Source organism: Eulemur rufifrons, chromosome 1, assembly GCF_041146395.1.
Source record: "Eulemur rufifrons isolate Redbay chromosome 1, OSU_ERuf_1, whole genome shotgun sequence".
Classification (NCBI taxonomy): domain Eukaryota; kingdom Metazoa; phylum Chordata; class Mammalia; order Primates; family Lemuridae; genus Eulemur; species Eulemur rufifrons.
Genome location: NC_090983.1, coordinates 52823596 through 52849027, shown reverse-complemented (window position 1 = coordinate 52849027; position 25432 = coordinate 52823596). Strand labels below are relative to the sequence as shown.

The following is a 25432-nucleotide window of genomic DNA, read 5'->3' as shown; positions in this document are numbered from 1 at the left end:
AACAGCTTCCGGCAGCTGGAGCCGGTAGCCGCCACTTCTCGCCCTCCGCCTGTCTCTTCAGGTATCTGGGAGGCCAGGTGAGGGGCGTGCACGGGGGAGGGGCGTGCACAGTTGAGGTAGGACAGAGGAAGACCGAACGGATGCGCAGCGCTGCCTAATTAAGGGGCTCTAGGCCCAGCTGCGCCCGCTGCCATTAGAGCGCCACCGGCTGGGGTGCGGGGTGGACGGCGGCGGCTCTTCTGCAAGAGGTGCTTGAAGTTTGAGCCCATTAGTTTCTGTGAACTTTGACTCGAGTTGCAAAAACTTTTCTGCATCGGTTTTCTTATCTGTGTTATGGAGATAGTCATAGTAATTCTTGCCCTAACTGTAGTACGTTTGTGAGGATCCAACGATGTGATGTTTCTGAACGCGCTCGGTGGACTAAAAGGAATAGAATAGAATGACAGCTACACAAGAGCGGAGGCCCTGTCTATTTTGTTCCCATCTATTTCCAGCTATATGGTGCCTGGCGCAGAAAGATGTTCGATAAAAATCTGCTGAATGATGAATGCGCGTTAAGAATTAGTAAAGGCTCTCAAGACTTCACCTCCTTAATGAGTTAGATGCTATTTATAACTAGGCGACAAGTTTCCTTAGCTTTCCCTACTACCCCAATTAGATAGCTCAGGTCACATCCAGTGCAGCTTGATGTGGCCCTTGGGACTCCAGAATTTTGAGTGGATGTGGCTGCTACTGCTGTAGGTGATCCACCAACCAAGTTCTCCAACGGGGTGATGTTAAGAATAAGACATTTGTGAGACACTCTTCTACCAAATAATAACAGCAACAGCTTTCATGTTAGTGTCTACTATGTTCCATGTACTTGCAAAACTCTTAATATGTTGCCCTATTAAGTTCTCATAACAACCCCATCAAGTAATATATTTTGTTTTACTCATGAGGCAAGAGGCAAAGAGCAGATCAAACAGCCTGCTGAAGTTATGTAGTGGTGGAACTAACTTTGAAACACAAATAGAAGGAGGTTCAGGACATAAAGGTTGAAATACACACAAAAAAGAACATTTGCATCCATTAAAGTAGAAGCAAAAAAAAAAAAAAAAATCCCAAAAACAAAAACCCCAAAACAAAACAGAAGCAATCATGACCCTCTGTCTTCCCATCACTGGGGAGAAGAGAAAAACCCTTAGGAGTTTCAAGCTGAAGTTTTTTGTTTCTTTAGTCATTTTGTTTTCTTTTCTTTTTTGAGACAGGGTCTCACTCTTGCCAAGGCTAGAGTGCAGTGTAGAGTGCACAGAGTAGTTGGGACTACAGGCATACACCACCACACCCAAAATAACTTTTCTATTTTCTGTAGAGACAGAGTCTCACTATGTTGCCAAGGCTGATCTTAAACTCCTGGCCTCAAGCTGTCTTCCCAGCTCAGCCTCCCAAAAGTGCTGGGATTACAGGTGTGAGCCACCGCTTTTTTTAAAATGAAACACTTACTACATTTAAATTTTGTTTTTAAATTACTAGTATCTGCCTATGTAAAGCCATGTTAAAGATTTGGGCATTATTAAATAAAGGAAAGAAGGAAACTATAAAACATTGTGTCCATTCTGAAAGCAAAATAAAAAGTATAAGACACTTAGGTGTTCTATAAAAACTGAGGATTTGAGATTTTCCAAATTACAATTGAAGAGATAATCTAGATATTAAAGTATACAATTTTAGGATTTGTAAATTATATATGTGAACTTCCTCCTGGAAATATCAATAATTTGGAATTATATGAACATCTTTTTGTATTTGTCAGAATACGAAGTGAGTCTGTTTCAAAATTCAATCTTAAGTATTATGATCTGTGTGCATTCTTCCCCAGCTCAAAGGAGACCCTTTCTTCTTTCCTTTGAGGAAATACTAGTGGGTACATAAGATAAGGTCCAGCAATGAGAATACAAAGATTAATAAGGCATATCCCCAGCCCTCAAGGATCTCACAGTCCAGTAAGGGAACTCATATACGTACACAAATATAGTAGAATATACCCTTATACAACAGTAGAGCTATGTACAGGGATCCCCAAATATGGAAATAGTGAAAGGAAAATCAGGGAAGGCTTCAGGAGAGAAAGATCTTAGAGAATAATTTGAACTATAGACTAGAAGAAGGTAGTTCTCATTGCCATTTTCTTATTGACTCTTGTAGTACAAGATTGAGTCCTAAGTCATATGCTTACTGATTTTTATACTATAGTATATGAAATTTAAAACTTTAATGAACATCCTTAATTAGATATGGAAATAATATTCCTTGGTCATTGAGTAAAACTCTTGGTTTTTAATATACTAAAAAATGCTTTCTCTTTTTATTTTAAAACTTCTGTACAATTTTTAGTTTTTTAAAAAATGGAAACTTTTTCCTGTGACACTTTCGTGGCATTACCTCCAACAACAGTTGATAACAGGATTATTTTTGGAAAAAATTCGGATAGACTCTGCGATGAAGTACAAGAGGTAGTTTATTTTCCTGCTGCAGTTCATGATAACTTGGAAGAACATCTTAAGGTAGGTGAAATACATGTTGTGTTAGCAATATGTTTTTTAAAGAAATATAATAAAGAGTTATTTCTATCATTAGCAATTTGGCAGAGACTATAGAAGTTACAATTCAAGAATTTAAATTTGAAAAATAATTTGAGTCAGAAATAAACTTTCGGTCTTTTATTTAAATGATTTGGAGGAAGTTGAAAGAATACTAATAAAACGTGTTCAATTATGGATCAAATATTTGAATACTTTCCATATGCAAGCATGATAGGGCAAGGGATTTAAAGTCAGCTGTCAAGACTTGGACTTGGTCTTCCAGGAGCTTAGAGTCTAGTATAGGAATAGGATATGTGTGCAACTATCCCCATTATAAAGGAGGATGGTTAAATGCCAGATTTAAGTAAGAGCAGCATGCTGTAGCAACAGAAAAGGAACATTTAATTCAAACTGGGGATCAAGGAAGGCTCCATAGGAATTGGGGTTAGCTAGAGTTCGATGGACAAAAAGGATTCTAATTCTGAATTGGTATAGGTTCTGGTGTAGAATAGAAAAGTCATTCCAGACTCTGGGAGTAAGAGTCTTATGACACATCGCAAAAGGTTTATTAGGCCCTGTGATAACTATCAACATTCATTTTATTCAGTCACTTGGTAGTATACACATTAATTAAAGGATCCTTTAAAAATTAATTTTAAAAATGTATTTAACATGGAGCTTAAAGTGAGAATTTCACATTATGCTTTTGTTGCTAATTTATACTCTTTGGATTTATTTTATTGATATTCTAATATTAAAATATATTAAATATTAGATTTTTTCTGTATACTCTGCCTTTTTTTTTTCTGAGACTATTCATCTGGGTTACCATTTTCACTTTATCTCTTCATATTTAAATCTGGCCTATCCTGTAAACCAGTGATTCTCATTCTTTTAATTGCTATGGATATACCTGATGGATGACTTTGACATGTGACATGGGATTCTATGGCAATACTCTTGAATTTAATGGCTACCATATAGGTACTTACATCACTAATCAAGAAACACTGGACATTGAGGTTGAGAACTGCTTCCTTAAGCTTCAACTCACATACATCTTCCTCTACAAAAAATGTTTTAGGATATCACAACTATAATAGAAATCATCTCTCTCCTGAGCGTCTTTAGCACCCCATCTTTATTTCACCTCATGGCTCTTATACTTTATATTTTGTTGTATCTTAGTTAATGTGCACAAGTCTTAGTTTCTTGAAAGCAAGATTTGTATCTGATTCATCTTTAATATATCTCTTGGCAGAGTGCTTTATAATAGAAGATGCTCAGCAAAGGGCCAATTCTGAATATGTTTTAAGGATAATGCTTTTATTAGTGAAAATTTCTATTAAGTTATATTTCACTTCTTTCATAATGGTCATGTATTCTGGTTGATTTTTTTAAATTCTGGATTTTGATAATTTTTTTGGTTTTGTGATTCTTGCTGTGACTTTTTTTTTTTTTTTTACAGTGTACTTATATAGAAATTGATCAAGTTCCTGAAACATATGCTGTTGTCCTTAGTCGCCCAGCATGGTTGTGGGGGGCAGAAATGGGAGCCAATGAGCATGGAGTTTGCATTGGAAATGAAGCTGTATGGGGAAGAGAAGAAGTTTGTAATGAAGAAGCACTACTGGGCATGGACCTCGTCAGGTTATTTTTCTGTTATATTTTGTACTATAGAACTTGTCTAAATTTTAAATTTTGATGTAACTCTTACCTGTTTTATTTTCCTATTTCTTTTTCTTCTTCTTCTTTTTTTTTTTTTTTTACTTTGATACTTTATAGTTTGTGACAAAAATGCTTTGGAATACCAGCATGCAATTCATGACTCTCAGATACTATTAATTGGGAGAAGGGATGGAGTTGGAAATTATGATTCATTGGAAGTACCTAATGTACTTGTGTATCATGCCTTAACTAATTCTCAGAATAACTTCATGCGTTATTAGGCTCATTTTACAAATGAGATACCTGATGTTCAGAGATAAAGTAATTTGCCAACAAATTACCAAGTTGGAATTTGAACATTTGACTCTAGAAACTTTGTTTTCATGATTCTAAACTGACTTCAGAAGGAAAAGTTTAAAAGTTAGATTTCATTTTATCTGTTAACTTGAAAGTATTTTTACTTTGAATATAAACACAAAGTCTCATGAGCATGAAATTATTTCAGAAAAATAATGGAAATTTATTTTAATCTGAGAACTTTAATATTTTTATTTTAGACTTGGCCTTGAAAGAGCTGATACAGCTGAAAAAGCCCTCAATGTGATTGTTGATTTATTAGAAAAATATGGCCAGGGTGGAAATTGTACAGAGGGTAGGATGCTCTTTAGCTATCACAACAGTTTCTTGATAGCTGATAGGAATGAAGCCTGGATTCTGGAAACTGCAGGGAAGTACTGGGCAGCAGAAAAAGTACAAGGTAAGGATAACTTTTTGTGGTTTGTTTTACAATTAATAAAATATGCCCTTAATTGCAGATATTGCATTTAATTGTCAAGATTTATAATCCAATGTAATAACTGCAAGAGAAATTAAAAATTTGAAAGAGCAGTGAAAGAGCACTATGAAGAGCTTTCTTGAAAAAGATAAAAAGAGAACATTAGATTTGGCAATATGAATTTCATAGTATATACTTTCTTTGCAGCAGTTCTTTGCTGTTTTATGGTACTTTTTCTCTTTTTAATAACCCCTTACCATTTCTTCCTCTTCTAACTTTGAGCTTCACTGTAAAATTTTATCATGTGTAAAAGTGGAGGTGAAGAAATGGGAGTAGGCTTAGGGGATGGGTATTTGTGGGTTGGTAGTTAGAAAGGATATGTTGATATAATAGTAAAACATAAAAATTTGATATCATTGAATAAAATAACAATTTCTTTTAGAATGCTTTGGTTTTTCTTTCCCATGGGTTCTTTGTGATCATATAGTCCTCTAATTTTTGAAGTGAGGAAAGCCAAAGATGTAAAGTGACTTCAAGTAGTGAGTGAAAGACTTAAAATTTAAATCTTTCCATTCTGATTCTCACCTCAGTGTTCTTTCACTAGAGCACAGCCTTGTGTTCAAGCATAATCACGTGCTTCTAACCTCCCAGTTGTTTTAATGGATATTTTATGTTTTGCATGTATGCTTATAAATGTATAAAATTGAACTTAGACTATTTTTCTTATTGTGATAATTGGCCTGATTGTACCATTAAGCCCTTTTTATTTTATTAAAAGTGCTACATGCGAGAGAGAAATGAATAAAATACATTCTGTTGAGAAAGCCCCACATGGATATTCAAAATTAACACTTTCATTATTGGGTCTGATTATCTAGTTGTAGATTAACTTTGCCAACTGGTTTCTCTTTCTATAATTAAATGAGCCCAAGAACTAAATTGTTAAACTGTAGGGAATTATCTGTTAGATAGAAAATTCTGTCTTTGATTGTATCATGACTCAAGTCTGGTTTTTGTAGTGAGAATATCCCAAGTATGACTTCATTAGAGTAATTTAATTGATTTGTACTTGGCAGACTGTCATTTTAATTTATTTTAAAACATCAATTTTTATTTATCATGATATGTTTAATTTATTATAATCTCTTTAGGACAGGCTTTTATTGCTTTTATATTTTGTATTTTAGTTGAAATTTTTGTTTATAACTTAGTGCCATAATATTTTTGGAAGGCTTATATTTCTGTTCTAGATGTATTTATGATGTCTTTAAAAAAAAGTAATTCATAGGAAAGACTAATATCTAGACTATATAAAGAACACTCAAAACTCAAAAGTAAAATAAAATCTAATTAGAAAATAGGCCAAAGGTACAAAGAGACATTTGACCCAAAGGAATACACAAATGTCAAATAAGCACAAGAAATGATGTTCGGTATCATTAGCCATTAGGAAAATGCAAACTAAAACCCCAATTAGATCTCACTATACCTCTGGTCAGAATAATTAAAATAGTTAAAATAAAAATGATATTTTTCAAGTATAAACTGTGAATAAAATTTTTAAAAAATAATGACATCACCAAATGCTGGCAAGAATGTGGAGACTGGTTCATCTATACATTGTTCATAAGAATGTACAGCCAGTCACTCTGGAAAATAGTTTGGCAGTCTTTTAAAAAACTGTAATTACCATATGACCTACCAATAGCACTCCTGCGAGAAATAAAAAATTTACATATATTTATCCAAAAACCTGTACACAAATATTTATAGCAGCTTTTTCCATGGTGGCCAAAAACAGAAAACAATTCAGATGTCCTATAACTTGTGAATGATTAAGCAAACTATAATATATTCATACCATGGAATACTACTCAGCAATAAAAAGGAATGAACTGTTGATGTACTATATACAGTAACCTACATGAATCTTCAGAGAGTTGTGCTGAGTAAAAATAGCCAAAAGTTTATATACTGTATTATTCCATTTATATAACATTCTTGAAATGATACAATAGAAATGAAGGACAGACCAGTGGTTGCCTGGGGTTAATGAAGGATTGGGGGTAGGGAAATAAGTGGCAATAAAAGGGCAACATGAGGGATTCTTGTAGCAATGGAAGTATTCTTTACCTTGACTGTATCAATATGAGTATTCTGGTTGTGACATTATACTATAGTTTTGTAAGATGTTACAATTGTGGGAACCGAGGTAAAGGGTACAATGTGTTATTTCTTATGATTGCATATGAATCTATAATTATCTCAAAATAAAAAGTTTAGTTTTAAAAAGTAATTCACTTTTTATTCTGAATATGTCATAGATACACGTAGAAGTCTATATTTACATTTAAATAGTGATTAAGAATCACAATTATAGATAGATGCTTTATGTTAAATATGACTTTTCCTCTTCCTCCTCTTCTTCTTTGAAAATAGAGGGAGTTCGTAATATTTCTAATCAGTTTTCTATAACAACCAAGATTGATCGGGAACACCCAGACATGAGGAACTATGCTAAGCAGAAAGGTTGGTGGGATGGTAAAAAGGAGTTTGATTTTGCTGCAACATACTCTTATCTTGACACAGCCAAGATGATGACTTCATCAGGCAGATACTGTGAGGGCTACAGACTTCTAAATAAACACAAAGGTAATTTTTATCATTTAAATAATATCAGAATGACAAATTACATTTTGTGTAGATATAATGTGGAAATGATAAAATCTGTTTTGAGGAATTATACTTAGTGAAAATATAGCTTTATTAAAACTGAAAATATTATGATATTTATTATAAGTTATTTTTGAGATAAGTGACATACAGTTGTGAGAGAGTAATGATTCTTTTAAAGGGCATGTTCAGATTCTCAATCCTTAGAGCCTATTTTCTTAATCTCCTGTTAATATTCTTAAAATAAATTTGGGATTACTTTTCTCCTCAGAATTAATTGGAACATGGAGATGGTCTTCTTTGACTCTTGCTGCTGCTTCTTTTATTATCTCTTGATAATACTCTTATTGGTTATTTTCTTATTACAAAAGTTATCTCTAGAACTTCTGGCCAAGAAGACAAACTGAACAGATACAAGAATGCCCCTTTTCTAATCCAGAACTTTAGAAATGTTGAATAAAATATCTAAACATTAAAGACATATATAGCTAAGTTCGATACAAGAAGAGGAATTCACCAGTTACCAAAAATGAAGAGAGGACTCATAATGTTAGCAAAACTTGAGGTGTCTTCTCCCCACACATTCCTCGTCATCTCTGTGTCAAGGGGGAATTATGGACCAGATGAAAGCCTTAGAGGCTAGAGTGTAAGCCTCCATGAGAATATAGGTGTCTAGGTGAAAGTTCCATTTAGGGAGTAGGAACTGGACTCCTTACTAAGGCTACTACTGAAAATGCGACTCTACTACCTGCCCAGTGTTTTAGTTTTAGTCTGGAATTGAGCTGCCTGCTGCCCTAGCCTATGGATCAGTAGTCTCTTGTGAGAGATTGAATTCTGAGCCACAAGTATTTTGCAGGCTCAGCTGAAGCTACCTTTGTGTGTCAAACACTGGTTTAGAATCAGTAAACCACACAAGATTCTAGCATACCTGTATTTCTGTACTCACTATGTGAATATTTGATATAACAAATAATTATATTTTACCCAAATTTCCCATCCGAATTAGAAATCTGCTTAATGAATCAACATGTAACTGCCATCAAAAACATTTAAGTCAAATGGGGGTTCGGATGAAAGGATGTAGTTTCTACGTCTACCACAATAGTTTCGAGTTATGTCCTCAAGTTCACTGATACTTTTTTCTACATTATTTAATCTGTTGTTAATATCATCTGGTAATATTTTCATTTCATATATTTTTTATCTCTGCCAATTCCATTTAGCTCTTTCTGTATAACTTCCATTTCTCTATTCATTACCTTCAAGTTTTGTTTAAATCCTTGAGCATATTCAGCATATTTATAATAATTGTTTTAGCATTCTTGCCTGTTAACTTCATCATCTCTTTAATATCTAGGTCTTTTTTGTTGATTTAATTTTCTTCTGGTTTAGGTTTGCATTTTCCTGCTTATTCATGTCTAGTAATCTTTGGATGGTGGGCATTGTGATTTTATTTATTGAATGCTGAACTTTGTTTTATACCTTTAAACAGTATTAGACTTTGTTTTAGCAGTTAGTTAAGTTATGTAACAGTTTCATCCCTTTTAAGCCTGTTTTTAAGCTTTTCTATGGTATCTTTAGAGTAACTTTAATCTGGGACTAGTTTGCTAAGGCATGTAATCCCTTTGTGATCTCCACTCAATGCCCTGTGTATTAAGAGCGAGGTTTTCCTACTCCAGCTGTTGGGAACTTGAAAAATTCCCAGCCTAGTATTAGCTTTATGAACTTTTTAAAACTTACAATTGCTAATTTCTCAAACAAAAAAATTATTCTTTGTTTGGCCATGTGGAGTTTCACCTTATGTGTGTATGCCAATTGGTATTCTGTCAAAAGCTCTAGGGAACCACTTTACAGATTTTGAGAACATTTTCTTTGAGTAGTTTCCTTCTCTCTGGTGTTCTGCTCTGCATTTTCTAGCCACCCTGGTCTCCCTGAACTTTGATCTCTACTTTCTCAATTTAGAGTATCTTTGAACTATGCCTAGGTTCCACCTCTCCCCACTATGGTCTAGAAATTGCTTCCAACAAGAAAGTCAATGTGATTGTAATAGTTACCTTGTTTGTTTCCTTTCTCTCAGGGATCATAATCCTATACACCTGTAGTCCAATGTCCAAAAACAGTTGCATTTATTTTGTCCAGTTTTCTGTTTATTTACAGGAGGGTAATTATGGGCCTTGTTTCTCCTTCATGGTTGGAAGCAGAAGTCCTATTTACATTCTAGTAAATGTTTTTTGCAATATAGAAAATAAATGCAATTCTTATTGAATAAGATACATTATTATTATGAGCTGCACATAGCACAATCACTATAAGTTCACTGAGTGTTAAAATAAATATATAATTGGTATTTTATATGCTTTCTACTATGTAGAGATTCTTGGTAGATTATTATATATGTCTTTAAAATATTTTAATAATATTTGGGGAAATTGATATTTTAAGTATGGGCTAGGAATATATTACCATTTCCCCACATAAAATGATGGACTGTAGACTCCTGCTATCCAATATTTTCCTGAACTGTTCAGATTCAGGTAAAGAATATTATGTATAACTCTCTCCTTTATAGGATTCTCCCCTCACTTCCTACTGCCAGAAGGAACAAGATTTTCTACTGCTGCTTGCACAGAATTGCACAGCATTTATTGTGGCCTTCTCCCAGGCTAAAGGGAAACATACTGTTATCTCCCTTCCAGAATTTTCCCGTGTTTGTTAAGCGTAAAGAGCCTTCAGGCAGTTGTTTTTCTGTATTTTGTACCAAGTCCATAGTTAATCTGAGGGAGGGTTGGCCTGATAGGAGCTTACTTAGCCAAGCTGAAAGTGGAACTCCTTCCTATGTCATTTAATGTTCTATGACATTATTTTACTTATAAAAATATACATATTCACATGATTCAATATTCAAAGGTACACAAGAATATATAATGAAGTCTCTCTTTCCTATTCTGTCCCTAGATATTCAGTTCTTTTTCCCATAGGTAATTCCTTATATATTCTTCCAGAGATATATGCTTAATGAAACAAATATGTATTTGTATTTTTTTCTTTTTTTACAGAAATGATAGCATGCTATTTATACTTTTATGCACATAACTTTTCTTTCGTTAGCAATATATAATGTAGAACATTCAATTTTATTATAATACATGATTCTCATTTTAAGAGATGTATAATATTCTATTATTTTATCTCCTTTATTTCTATATGGTAATATTTTAATCATTGTATAATAAAGATTGATTATATGAATCATACTTTAGCTATCAAATCTGTCTTAATATTTAAGTTATTTTTAATTTCTCCATGCCAATAGCTTATTTATATTCACATTCATGATTATTTTCTAAGAATGAGTTTTTAGAAGTAGAATGTGGGGTCAAAGTATATGCATATTTTAAGGCTTTGGAAATACATTGCCAATGGACCACCAGAAAAATTACGTCAATTTAAATTTCCATCAGCAATGAGTGCTCATTTTCTAATATACTTACCAATATAGGATATTGTTTCTTCAACCTTTATAAATTTGGTAGACAAAAATGGCATGCTATTATTTTAATATATGTATTTTTTATTAGTGAGATTAGACATATTCTCATTTATTGAAAAATTGTAATTTTTTAATAAGTTGCCTGTTAGTATATATTTTTTCCATTTTTATATTGGGTTACTAGTAACGCTTAAAAATAATTTCTAATGTACTTTCTCCCTTTGCTTCCAAATAATTCCAGCAAAGTAACTTTTATTTAGATTACTAAGTGGCAGATAAGTGCTAAAAGGGTCATTTCATTAATAAAAATATGTTACCATTATACCCTCCTTCACTGGAAGGATAAAATGGTTCTAGAGATCAATCAGAAAGCAAATACTCAGGGACAGATTAGTCAATGATTGATATTTGCTTCTCAGTTATTCATTAAACAAGTTAATGCTATCTTAGTTATTTGGTATGATTGAAAAAAGTTTGCCATAATATTTTTATATTGCCTTAATATGATTGTTTCAAAGTAGTTGATATGTTACTTATATTTTAATTTCCAGAAGAATACCTTAGTATTTGAAAAATTTTCTATAAAGTTTCTTAATGTTAGTTTGTCATTTTATAAATAGGTTATTTAAACAATCTTTTTTTTTCTATATATGTATAGGTTTGTAGAAAATGCTAAAGCATGTTATACTAAGGACTTTAATTTTAGATTTATTATAAAAGTAGATCAAAAGTGTTGGTTGCAACAACACCTACTCCCATTTATTAAATGCTTATCAAGGACGGGACACTGTGCTAAGTGATTTACTTACTTTATCTTCCTTAAGCAATCATGTGAAGTAGATATCATCTTCATTTTACAAATGAGGAAACTGTATGTGCTTGTGCTCTTCATTTATCTTTTCTATGAAACTGAAAAATCATGGACTTTCTTACTAGTCTTTATCTTTTTGTCAGCACCTGGTTCAGAGTCTTGCACTAGTATATTGTGTGTGCTTAATAAGTATTGAATAAATTAACAAAGGATTGTTAGTTGATTTGAATTACATTGTAATTTTCAGGTAGTTTAACAAAGATCACTGTTGTATACTTTTTTCTGACAATAAACTTAAAGGCTAAGGAAATGAAATGAGCAGATATTCTTAAAATATGAAGTATAATAATACATAATTAACATGGAGAGGGAAATGTCAAGAATCCTAAGGTTTAGGATAATTGGACAAAAGGAAGAAAAATAGATAGAAATAATTATAAATTAATTAGCTCATACATTATAATAATTCAGTTATATTTAAGAATATTGAATCATAGATTTGAAGTGTATACATGATTATAATACTATTACTATACTATTATTATAAAAATATTACTATTAATCTATTGCATCTGACATGAAACTTATTTTTCCCCAAGTGTGAAATACAGTTCATCCAGTTTTCTGTGTTTTGTGAAAAGAATAAATGTCTTCCTAATACTTTGAGAGAAAATTGTCTACTAGTACATTATGGTTAATTTTTACTATGATTTTTCTAGATAGAAGAAAGAGCCTACCTCTCTTCTTTCCAACCATCCCTACCTGATAGCTATTAACTGTGCTGCATGTGTATCCAAATTGTATCTATATTCACTCATTTATTTTAAATAACTAGTTTAAATTGCAATGAAATTATACCCTGTGTTTTGCATTCATTTTACTGAACCCTGCCACTGCAGTCTCAGTACTTATTCAATGCTTGCTAGTGGATTACTTACAGCTATCCTACTCAAGTGATCATGTAAATCCTCCTTTCATTTTGAGAATTGAAGGTTTTGAATACAGAAAATATCCTCATAATACCTGCATTATCACAATGTTATGTTTCTGACACTGTTTTTATAAAAACTTGCCATTTATAGGAATTTAGATTTGAATCATTTTTAAAGCTCACTAGATGTTAAAGCTCTGTGCCTGATAGATAGGTGTGGATTGTAGGCTTTTGCTTTACTGTTTAGTTTTAATATTAAGAGCTGTTTTTAGGTGCACTGTTTTCTTTCCTTCCTGTGTTTTTCAAAAGTAACAGAAAGATATTGCTCCTGTAACAAATTATCTATAAATTCAATAAATTACTTTTCTTGAATTTGGAGGTATGGCTATATTATGGAGGAACTGGATAAGAAAATGTAGACTTGTATAAATCTATTGTCATTAACATAGAATACTTGGTAGCTTGCATGATTAAGGGTAGAACATTAGATTATTTTATATGGAAGTCAGTTTTCTTTTAATTTGAAATGTCACAAAATCATAATTTGGGTATAGACTTGCTGTGAACTTTTTCTTTTAATCCCCATATTATCATGGGAATGGGGGGAGATTCTTGCTTTTCATATTCTCTTTGTTTTTGTGAGTTGCTTCATTTCTCATCCCTTTACTGTCGTTAAAGTAGGGTTTTGGAGGAGAGGAAAAAAATGCCTATGGTCAATCAACCATTTTAAATGAAAGTTATTTGTTTCTTTGGAACTAATTTTCATGTAAAAATTAAAGATTTCCATGTGAAAATATTTCCATTTTATATGGAAATATTTATCTATTTCTTGAGTGAATTTTTCATGTATGTCCTGGTTTACTTTTTTGGTTTCTTTGTGTTGGTTTTCAACTTTCTCATCAATCCCATTGATCTTACTTGCCATCCATATTCTGTATTCCACATCTGACATTTTGACAATTTCCTTTTGGTTGGAGTCTGTTGCTAGAGAACTACTGTGGTCCTCTAGAGATATTAAAACAGCTTAGTTTTTCATGTTGCCAAGTTCTTACGCTGGTTCCTTCTCATCTGAGACCTCTTCTCTCAGCTTAAGACATATAGATTTGTGGTGCACCTGTTCTTCTCTGCGGGGAGCTCTCTTACTTAATGAAGAGAGAGAAAGGTTTGTGGTTGGCTCACTTGAGCCCTACTCCAGCAGGAGAGGGGCAGATGCACTGTGACCTTTAACACTAGTGTTCTGCATCTCATGTCTCACTGTTTCCCTGTGGTTGTGCTGTGGTTGGTGTGCTGCAGAGTGAGTGATTACCTTGCCTCGTTCTGTCAGCAGTGGCCATTGTCAGCTCGTGTTGGCCTGAGTGCTCCCCAGGTCAGGTCCACAGGTGGTGGCCTGTGGTGGCTTAAGCACTGCCCCGCCCAGGACTGTCAGTGGTGGGGATCAATGCACAGTGACCCAAGCGTTTGCCCCACCCAGGTCCCCCATTGGCAGTGGGGGCCCATGGCACCTGCCCACAGGACGCTTGTGAGCACCCAGCCTCCTCACTCCCTCCCCAGCCTAGCAGGGGTGATGGAGAGGCAGTAGAAACAGATCTGACTCCCAGTTGACACAGTGCTCTGGGTCTGCAATGTCAAAATGGCACCAGCTCCAGCGCCTAGGGTTGCAAGCCAGTAGATCCCCATTGTACCTTCTCTCCAGAGCAATGCCACTGCGCACTCTCCAGTAGGCTCCCTATGTCAGTCTGACAACCTGCTGTTAGGGTCCTTCCGCAGCTCAGATTGCAATGTCCATGGGGGTGGGGAGAGTGTGGAGCCCTTGTCTTTTCCTTCCCCATATGTGGGTGCCTTCCCCATGTACCTTCCATCCCGTGGAGTGGGCTGCCCCTCTTAGATCTCCTTCATGTTGGGAGCTTCCTGTTGCCTCTCTGTTGATTCCCAATGCTCTTTCTTAGATGATCTATCTGAAGGTAAATATCCACTTGCTACTTTCAGTTCTCACCATGAAAGTAGCATGTGCTGCTTCTGGTCCACCATCTTGGCCCCTCCACATCCTTGTCATTAAAAGAATGTGTATTCTAATGACAGATCTAGGACCAATATAGACAAAAGATCAGGAATGTGTATAGATGGATAGGAAAAGGTTCTTTCAGTCAAGCTTAGTAGTGCATTTTAATTTGAAGAAGTTTTAATTTGATTCAGGAGGAATTGGGAGTCATAAATTTTGGAGAAGAGAATGACATGAGACATATGAGAAGAAATACAGGCTACTTTTTGGGGGACTACATGGGGTAGGGTAAGATTTTTTTTTTTGTCATGAGGTAGGTAGATCCTGAGGGACATCTTTGACTGTGGATATATAGAGCATGGAGCAGAGCTATCTGAAGGCATCGTGTCCTTTTTACATTTTTTGGTTATGCCTTCCAAATATTGAATTCTGATGCTCTTTACAACCAGGGACATGTTGTATTTTTAAAGAGATAAAATAAGTTTTATCTCTTTAGTTTGATACTCTCTATAATTGGGGACATGTGTTGACTAAAGAGATAAAATAGATTTTTTCTGTTTTCTGCTTTTTCTACTTTTCTTAGAAATGTCATTTAAATATTAAACTTTAAATATGAAAGCAGAAAACAATATAATCACACACAGTATTACATCATACACATTATTTCATCACACACAATGAATGTTTAAGCTTTTAAAGGAGTCCAGCAGAATTGTGCACAAATTCTATTAACCAATAATATATTTTGTCTTCTTCATTCTGCTCAGATTACAGTTCACACTTTTGTTTAAGATTATTGTCAGGCACAGAAACTATTATAGGAAAATAATTTATTTTGTAAAGAATATCTTGTATAATATTGGAAACTAAGCATAATATTCTCTTAATATTTGGTTCCAAAATGGGTAGACTCAGATAATAGTTATTGATATCATTAATTCATCGTTGACTAAATATGCCTTAAAAATTATTTAAGGGTACTAGGATTGAGTGTATTTTTGCATTATTGATTCCTTCTTCTTAGAAATTTTTATCTGTTACAGTGGTTTTGAGACTTTGCAATATTTTATATATTTTTAAAAAAATCTTCATTGTGACAGTGGAATGAGGGTCTAATCGCAGTTGATACAAAGTTTGTTTATAGTCGATCTCTTACTTAATTTATTCCAAGACCAATACCTCCGATTATATATTACCAGTAGAGAAAGCAGTTCATATTTGCAAGGCATCTGTATATGCATATGTATTTGATGGTTTTTCAAATTTTTCTCTAGGAAATATAACTTTTGAAACAATGATGGAAATTCTCCGTGATAAACCAAGTGGCATTAATATGGAGGGTGAATTCCTGACCACTGCAAGCATGGTTTCTATTTTACCTCAAGACTCCAACCTTCCTTGCATTCACTTCTTTACAGGAACTCCTGATCCTGAGAGGTAAAATCACAAAATACTATCAGCAAGCAGGGGATCAGGGGATGGGTAGAACCATTAGTGTGTTGATAATCTTGTCAGGCTAAATTTTTGTTACACAAATAGAATAAATTTTAGACGTACTTTCTGTTCAGGGTTTAGTGTGTAGGTTCCATGTATGTATAGCTGTTCTCATTTTTATGGGAAGGAAATGTTAAGAGTTTCTTGTATAGTTTCTCTTCCTTCCCACAGATGTATTTATTAATAATATTGTCAAAAAAATAAAGTAGGTAGGTTTTCTTATTCAGATTTCAGATATTACAAACATTAGATGACTAATAACAGTAAAAAGGTTAAATGATGTAGATGTGCCACATTTATTTATGCACTCATACATAGGATATAAATGCATGTAAAACATAAAATATAAGTAGTTCCAGTTATATTTTAAGTAAGACTTTTATAGACTATCTTGATTTAAGTCATTAGTATCTTTCACAAAACTTAATTCACATTACATTTAGAAATAATTTTATATTCACTTTTAGTGTTATAGTCGTTCATATTATTAAAGTTATTTTCAAGAAAATGGAATGAAACCTGTGTCCCTCTTATTAACATTGGTGCTGATTTTCACCCCAAGTCCTAATCCTCAGTCTATAACATTGAGGGTTGTTCTTAACCTCCAGGTGTGGAATTCGAAGTAGGAAAGGCAAACTATTACTTTGCTGACACTGTATATGTGCCAGGCTCTCTGTCAGATTCATGAGAATATAAGGCTAAATAAAGCATGGTCTCTTGCCCCAAAGGAGATCCCAGTGTACCAAGCAAGACAGGTGTAAGTATAACTAATATGATAGGAACAATTTAGTACATAGCCTCATTAATGGAAGCTTCTAATTATAGGGAATCTTGGAAGACTTAGAATAATGCTGAATACTTTTTATGTATTGACATACCAATTTAATAAATATCTTTCTTCTAGATCCATTTTTAAGCCTTTCATATTTGTGCCACATTTATCACAACTGTTGGATACCAGTTCACCAACATTTGAAGATCCAGTTACAAAGAAGCCACACTTTAAGCCTGACAGAAGACACCCACTCTACCAAAAACATCAACAGGCATTGGAAGTAATAGATAATAATAAGGTATGATTAGATTATATTCTCTGTTGTATCATTAAGAATAGTTTAACGTGTTATTCAATCTATATTTTGAATTTTGGAGTATTAGCTTTTCTTCCTTCATATAAAAAATAGGTTTAGAGATAATTTAGATGCTCAGACTACAGTAGAGCTATATATTTTTTTTACCTTTCCTTAAGAATACATATGTTGTGAATCTTTCAGAGAAATTTAATATATTAAACATAATAACAGTAGCTAACATTTATCAAGCACTTACTGTATATCACACACCATAGTAGTTTTACATGGATTATTTCATTTAATCTTCACAATCACTTTATGAGGTGGATACTATTATTATCCCTATTTACTGATAAGGAATCTGAGACTAGGAGAGTTTAAGTAACTTGCTGAGTGTATATCCCACACCAAAATCACAAAGCCTCTGAAGGGCAATTAACCTGGTCTTTTACATAATGTTCTTAATCATATAGTCCCAGATTAAAATTAATTAAAAATGAGTTAAAACCCCAGAGACTTAAAATAATGCATTGTAGTTTTACAAAAGTGATATATGCTTATTATTTTAAAATATAAGCATTTAGAAGAGCAATATATCATACAAAATCTCATCTACAGAAATAAGATATATAGGTCATTTAATATGAAATGTCCAATTTCAAATCAAAAGTGAAGTTTATTATATCTCAAACAAGAAGCAGTATAATTAATTGAAGTATGCGCCTAAACTATCAACACAGTTTTGCCATCTTAACAGTGGCTTGTTTATGAAGAAGCTTGGAGAGTGAGTAGTGATGAAATTGCAAAGGGCATTTTCCACAGCTTGTTGAGAACTGAATATATTTTTTTGCAAGAAGTGGTCCAAAGCCTGGAAGAAGTGGTAGTCAGTTGGTACACGGTCTGGTGAATACGGTGGATGACAGAGTTTCCAAGTCCAGCTTCTGTAGTTGAGCAGCGTTGTTTGTGTGACATGTGGTCAAGTGTTGTCTTTCAAGAGGATTGGCCTGTCTCTACTGACCAGTCTGAGCTGCTTAATCACAAGCATCTTCATCATTTTATCCAATTGGTTGCAGTAGACATCCACTGTAATTGATTGACCAGGTTTCATGAAGCTGTAGTGGACAATACCAGCACTGGCCCACCAAACAGACAGCATTAGCTTTTTTTGATGACTACTCGGTTTGGGGCTGTGTTTCAGTATTTCATCTTTATCCAGCCATTGTGCCAAGCACTTTGTGATTGTCAAAAATTATCCATTTTTCATCACATGTAACAGTACGGTGTAGAAATGGTTTGCCTTTATGTCCTGACAGCAAAAAAAAGCAAGTTTCGAGAGGATTTTTCTTCCGACACTTGTTTAATTCATGCAGAACCCATCTATCCAGCTTCTTTACCTTGCTGATTTGTTTCAAATGGTCCAATATTGTTGGAGTAGTAACGTCAGACCTTGCTGCCAATTTCACTCATCGGTTGAGATGGATTCACTTCCACTACAGCTTTCAGCTCATCATTATCCACCTTGGTCTCAGGTTGCCCATGTGGCTCATTTTCAAGATCAAAATCACCAGAATGGAACTTCTCAAACTATCTACATACTTTGCATTTGTTAGCTACATCCTTCCCACACACTTCTTTGATATTTGGAGCTGTCTGTGTTGAATTGGTTCTACAACGGAACTCATATTTGAAAATAACATGAATTTTTGACGTTCCATGGTTTCACAAAAATTTCTCTAAAAAAATGTGAAAGATAATCACAAGCCAAAACATACATTTGAGAGAGTGAGGATGTATCTTTACAATAAACATAAAACAAGAAGTGTCACAGTGAAATGTCAGTGATATCAACTCTCAAACTTAGTACTTAAGGAAATTGGACATTTCATACTTAATAACCTAAATATTTTTTTTTCTGGCATAGATATTTTATAATGCCCATGCCTCTTTAGCCTGCTCTTACTCTTTACCCTCTACCCCAGAGTAAAAGAAAAGGTAAGAATGAAATATAAAGGCTGCCTAAAGGCAGCTATCAGTTGACTCCTTGCAATGAAAGAAAAGATTGGCCATCTTACATCTTTTCTCCTGTTTCTACCATTCCTGATTTTTCTTCCCTACAATTCCTTTTACTTTGTCAAAGTATATACATTTACTTTCTCCCTACATTTAAATGAACTAAATGAGTTTTGCTCCAGGTAATTATCTATTTATTTTTGTCTATAGTATGTTTGCATAGTTGCCATGCCCTTTTTTCCTCCCCTATTTCATTTATGCTTAAAGCAAAGAGCTCTGCCAGATTTCCTATTTGCCATGAATTCTTGATGTCACTCCTGCTTTATCTGGGACTGGTTTGTTTTCACTTCTGACCTACAATCTAAACGCTATTTTGTATATTGGTGGCGTGGAGTGAGGGGCAAGCACTAGGAGCCAGTTTAGTGTGCTAACGAGGGCCCAATCCACTGGGCCAGGCGGTGTCATCCATTTCCATGGCCTTGGCTTGTCCTTCCAACCCAAAATGGTAAACAGTGATGAGCCCTCTGGTTCTTCATGCCTTTGCTCAAGTTCTTTAGTGATATGTTTTAAGAGCTTCTACTCTGGAGGGATTTTCCTTTCCACCTCCCTGAGCAGACTTCACACAGCCCTCGTTGCTTGTGAGAGTTCTCAAGAGTTGTCAGCTCTTTTTTTCCCCATAATACTGCTCCTGGAAGGTGGGTTTTGTAAACTTTGTAGAGATGGGGGTCTTTCTATGTTGCCCAGGCTGGTCTTGAACTCCTGGCCTCAAGTGATCCTCCTGCCTCACAAAGTGCTAGGATTACAGGCACAAGCCACTGTGCCTGGCCAGAAGATCTCATGCGATAAAAATCTCAGCCTCAATTTTCAGCAACCTTCTCCATATACAATTAATACCAGATTTTCAATTGTTCTGTTGTCTTTAGGTTTCTTGCTTATAGACAAGTCCTATATAATTATTCTTGCCTTTTCTACTAAAAGTAACTAATAATTTAGTATTAATGCATTAACTCAATCTAAAGCAATGATTTTTTTTACAACGAATTTCATTCCTTCTATCTCAGAAGAATAGGAGGGGAGCCAAACCAGAAGTAGAAATCAGATCGAACAATTCTTGTGTAGAGGTGGGTTGGAATTTGGTTAAAGTCATGTATGAGTTTATTTTTATATTTTTAATTGTTTAGGAAAAAGCCAAAACAATGTTGGACAACATGAAGAAACTGGAGAAAGAGCTATTCAAAGAAATGGAATTAATCCTTCAAAATAAGCATCTCAACGTAGATAAAATTGTTAATCTCTTTTCTCAATGTGCAAAAGATGAAATTAGAATTTATAAGTCAAATATTAGTTCTTAGTGATCATATAAATGGTCAGCAGTCTTCCTGAAAGTCAGAACCTATAACCTTGGTAAATGATATAAATCTAATTTGAACAGATGTGATTATTCTTTACTAGCAGTCAAGTGATATCTTGCCTATTAAAACTACATATAGTCTTGCTGAAATACTGAGAAAACAACATTGGAATTGGATACATATGTCATGGGATAGCCAGGTGTCACTTCAGGTAATGGCATTGTGTTATTTTCTTTAGCCACAATAACTGTTTTGCCCCAATAATTAAGTACTCAATTCTGCGTAAATAAGGAAACATTAAGATGATGCATGGATTTATATTTATTATAATTACGTATTACCCTCAAATCATTTTCTCAATTATATCAAGAAAGATTTTTCTTTAGTAATGGAAAACATCTCAAGTGGTCAGTTTTTTGTGCTTTAGGCAAATATTCACCAGCTCAAATAAGAAAATTTTCTAGATGTGTACATTGTCTTCATCATTATAGTATATTAATTCTGCAAATGCATTTTTATTAAACTCAAACATGTTCTTTGTCAAGCCTTGGCTGAACCGTGAATGAGCTTATAGCTCTAATTATCTAGCAAGTTTTGGGCCATTCCCCTTAGTAGCTTTTTATGTTAATAAGATGTTTTTTAGAAGAGTTTGTCTGAAAGATTAGAGAATGAGATAAAAGAACCACGACCTTAAGACATACTGTGTCTGGGTCTCAAATCTCTCTTATCTTTTACTTCTGTTCATTCGGTAAAAACAAAAACAGAAATGAGGTGTAGCGACAATGAAATAGAATTATTATATTATGAATATTATAATATTATATCATTAACATAAATGAGTAATATTTAAATTTTTAAAAAACCTTGTTAAAGTTAAAGATTACCTAGTAAGACTCAAAACTACAAATATAAACAAAAATCCACCTCAAAATAACACTAAGTATTTTTTGGTTTCTAGAAATGTCCATTTTTGGTATTTGATTATCATATAAATTGGTCACTATCATCACAATTAGGATTAAAATAAAGAAGTAGACTGTTATATTTAAAGAGTACCCAGGAAGTTATGTTTAAAAGTTCTCTCATAAAAACCATAATCTGCCTGATACTGCTCTTGTCTGATATAGTCTGACATTACAAAGGAAAAGATGTCAGACTCAGGTACTCAATTTGAGTCTTTTTGTCATATGTATGATTCAGAGATAGGTTGTCCCTAGATCATGAAGAACCCTGGCCAACTCCCATACTCCTGTCTTTCAACAGGGGAGGGAACTAAGGGTAAGCAGTTCAATGATTTATCCAGGGACACACAGTGAATCTTATTTCTCACCCTAGGGCCAGCATGTTTTCACCTTCCCCTTTGCTACCACCCTAGACCAAACTAGCAGCATCTCTCACCTGGACCACTGCAGTTAACTGTGCTCCTATGCCTGTTTTTTAAAATTTCCATCCATATTGGTCACTATAGTCCAGAGTGGTCTATTAAAAATTTAAATCTGATCATGAATGCCCCTCCTAAAACTTTATTAAAAATACTTTATTTTTGATAGCAGTTTTAGATTCATAGCAAAATTGAGCAGAAAGTACAGAGTTCCCAATATATCCTGTCTCCACACAGTCACAACCTTCCCCACCATCAACATCCCAGCACCAGAGTGGTACATTCGTTACAGTTGATGAACCTACATTGACATGTTATTACCCAAAGTACATAGTTGACGTTAGAGGTCACTCTAGGTATTATACATTCTATAGGCTCTGATAAATGGAAGGACATGTATCTACCATTATAGTATTATACAGAATAGTTTTACTGCCCTAAAAATTCTCTGTGCTCTGCCTATTCATCTCTCCCTCCTCCCAACCCTTGGCAACCACTGATCTTTTTACTGTCTCCATAGTTTTGCCTTTCCAGAATGTCATATAATTGGAATCATATAGTATGTAGCCTTTTCAGATTGTCTTCTTTAACTTACTAATATGCATTTAAGTTTCCTCTGTCTTTTTATGACTTGTATAGCCCATTTATTTTTAGTGCTAAATATTAATAATATTCTATTGTTTGGATGCACCACTACTGAAGACCATCTTAGTTGCTTTTAAGTTTTGCAAATTATGAATAAACCTGCTATAAATATCCATATGCAGGTTTCTGTGTAGACATATTTTCAACTCATTTTGGGTAAATACTGAGAAGCATGGCTGCTGGATCATATAGTAAATGTATGTTTAGTTTTGTAAGAAACTGCCAAACTCTCTTCCAGAGTGGGATTCTGCATCCCCACCAGCAATGAATGAGAGTTCCTGTTGCTTCACATCCTTGTCAGCATTTGTTGTTGGTGTTTTGGATTTTGGCCACTCTCATAGATGTGTAGTGGTATCTTGTTTTAATTTGCAATTCCCTAATGACTTATGATGTTGAACATATATATATATATATATATATATATATATTTTTTTTTTTTTTTTTTTTTTTTTTTGAGACAGAGTCTCACTGTGTTGCCGGGGCTAGAGTGCTGTGGCATCAGCCTAGCTCACAGCAACCTCAAACTCCTGGGCTCAAGCAATCCTTCTGCCTCAGCCTCCCAAGTAGCTGGGACTACAGGCATGTGCCACCATGCCTGGCTAACTTTTTGTATATATTTTTAGTTGTCTGGTTAATTTCTTTCTATTTTTCAGTAGAGACGGGATCTCACTCTTGCTCAGGCTGGTCTCGTACCGAACTCCTGACCTTGAGCGATACTCCCACCTCGGCCTCCCAGAGTACTAGGATTACAGGCATGAGTGAGCCACTGGGCCTGGCCTTGAACATCTTTTTATATGCTCATTTGCCATCTGTTTGTCTTCCTTGGTGAGGTGTCCAGATCTTTTGCCCATTTTTTACTGAGGTTGCTCCTTTTCTTATGATTGAGTCTAAACTCTTAAAGACTTACTGTTCTTAGGTTAAAGTCCCAATCCTTAACAAATAACCAAAAAGATCCTGCGTATCTGCTGTCTATATCTCATTACACTTCCACCATTGTTTTTTAGGTTTCAATTATGCTGCCCTTTCAAGTCCCTAAATATGAGGAAGCTCATGGCTATACCTTCTACTTGCACCATTCACTCCATGTGCTCCCTTTTATATATAATAAGTAGTACTTTACATCCGTTAGAATTTTGCTGAGACATGACTTCCTCAGGGAAGTTTTCCCCACACCGCAAGGTCAGGTTTCTCTTACCATACTCTTGGAGACACATGTGATTCTGATCACAGTTGATTATGTGTTTAACACAGTAGAATAGAAACTCTATGAAGACAGGTATCATGTTTGTTCTCATTGCTGTGTGCTCAGTGTTCAGTATGGTCTCTGGTACATGCTAGATGTTCAATAAATATTTGTTAAATGAACATTCAAGTACTGATGGAAAGAATTCACACAGCTTTCCCTCCTCTGCCTGTAAAAATTTAACTAGACTATCTGTACAACTTGGTAGCTTTTGATATGTCTCAAGTCAACCTGTCGCAGCTTTCTATATTAAAAATGGAAATAACAACTTCCCAAATAAAGGCAAGGATTATTATAAAGATACGTGAATTAATTTAAAAAATAGTTTGAGAGACTTTCACTCTATAAATACAAAATGGTATTTGGGCTGTGGGTACTTGGTACTTGTGTGGGTAATTAATGCCCTGGGGTATATGATTTATTGAAATTTCAACTGTGTCTTAAGTGTAAAAAAAAAATAGCTGAAGTTAAGCGTTTTTCTGGTCAATGCTTAAATGATATTGTTTGTTATTTACTATTACTTAATTACTTAATAAACCCAAATAAACTGAGTATTTTAGAGAAAGCTAGTTTGTTTAATCTTTGATGAAAACATCAGTTTATATATTAATCATCAACCAAAAATTTTCCCCTAGAAATAACTATGCAGCCCAGAATTTTGGAAAGTTAGTTCCTTCCTGTAAAATTTGCCAAAAACAGGTCTACAGAGTGAATGTTTTCTCTTTTTAAATAATTACTTCAGGCATTTATCATACCAGTTGCAGAAATTTATAATCCCAACTTTTCCTGAAGCATGGTGATAACATTTGTGATGCTGAACTGTGTTTCCAACCATTACTTGTCACATGACTTATCTATCCCAGTGGCCTAAAGTAATTTAATATTTTACATGATATGATATCAGAAGGGGCAGAAACTAAGAACTATATTGTGTTGTATAGCAAACATGTAAAACAATAATTTTACATTTTTCTTGTTTTAGAAATTTACTGATCATTAATCGTTATTCTATCTTACTCTAAAAATATTGAAATCTAAGCAAAAGCTAGGTATGGAATTATTCATTGAGAGTTAAGAAAACAATTGACTATGCTGAACATTAGTAACAAAAAGGGTAGGTTTTAATCAAAATTGTATCAGATCTTTTTCCCAGCTGTGACCCTGAATATTAAAGGTTATGAAATGTATGAAAAGGACTTTGTCATATTGACTCATTCATAAAAAATGTTTACTGAATGCATAATTGGGCAAGGCCCTGTACACAGAATCCAGAGGGTCATGAAGGGAAACAGTCTCAGAAAAACCCATTTAAGAAAACACTGA

At 34.2% G+C, this 25432-nt stretch overlaps 1 protein-coding gene across 2 annotated transcripts; it reads left to right on the top strand.

The window, feature by feature from the left end:
- Positions 1–28: 28 nt before the first annotated feature.
- On the top strand, positions 29–21154 carry SCRN3 (secernin 3). Of its 2 annotated transcripts, none has more exons than XM_069470720.1 (8): positions 29–61; positions 2377–2546; positions 4033–4214; positions 4790–4989; positions 7447–7659; positions 16186–16348; positions 17310–17478; positions 20670–21154. In XM_069470720.1, the coding sequence occupies exons 2-8, from the start codon at positions 2388–2390 to the stop codon at positions 20838–20840; spliced, it is 1257 nt and encodes a 418-aa protein (XP_069326821.1). In that variant the 5' UTR covers positions 29–61; positions 2377–2387; the 3' UTR covers positions 20841–21154. The 2 variants fall into 2 exon arrangements, with proteins under 2 accessions (XP_069326821.1, XP_069326812.1); XM_069470711.1 differs by having other exon boundaries at positions 34–77.
- Positions 21155–25432: the final 4278 nt, after the last annotated feature.

Coding starts and splice junctions, on each gene's coding strand:
- SCRN3 (XM_069470720.1), top strand. CDS start 2,388: ATGGAAACTTTTTCCTGTGACACTTTCGTGGCATTACCTCCAACAACA. Junction 2,547..4,032: donor ACTTGGAAGAACATCTTAAG/GTAGGTGAAATA, acceptor TTTTTTTTACAG/TGTACTTATATAGAAATTGA. Junction 17,479..20,669: donor AAGTAATAGATAATAATAAG/GTATGATTAGAT, acceptor TTAATTGTTTAG/GAAAAAGCCAAAACAATGTT.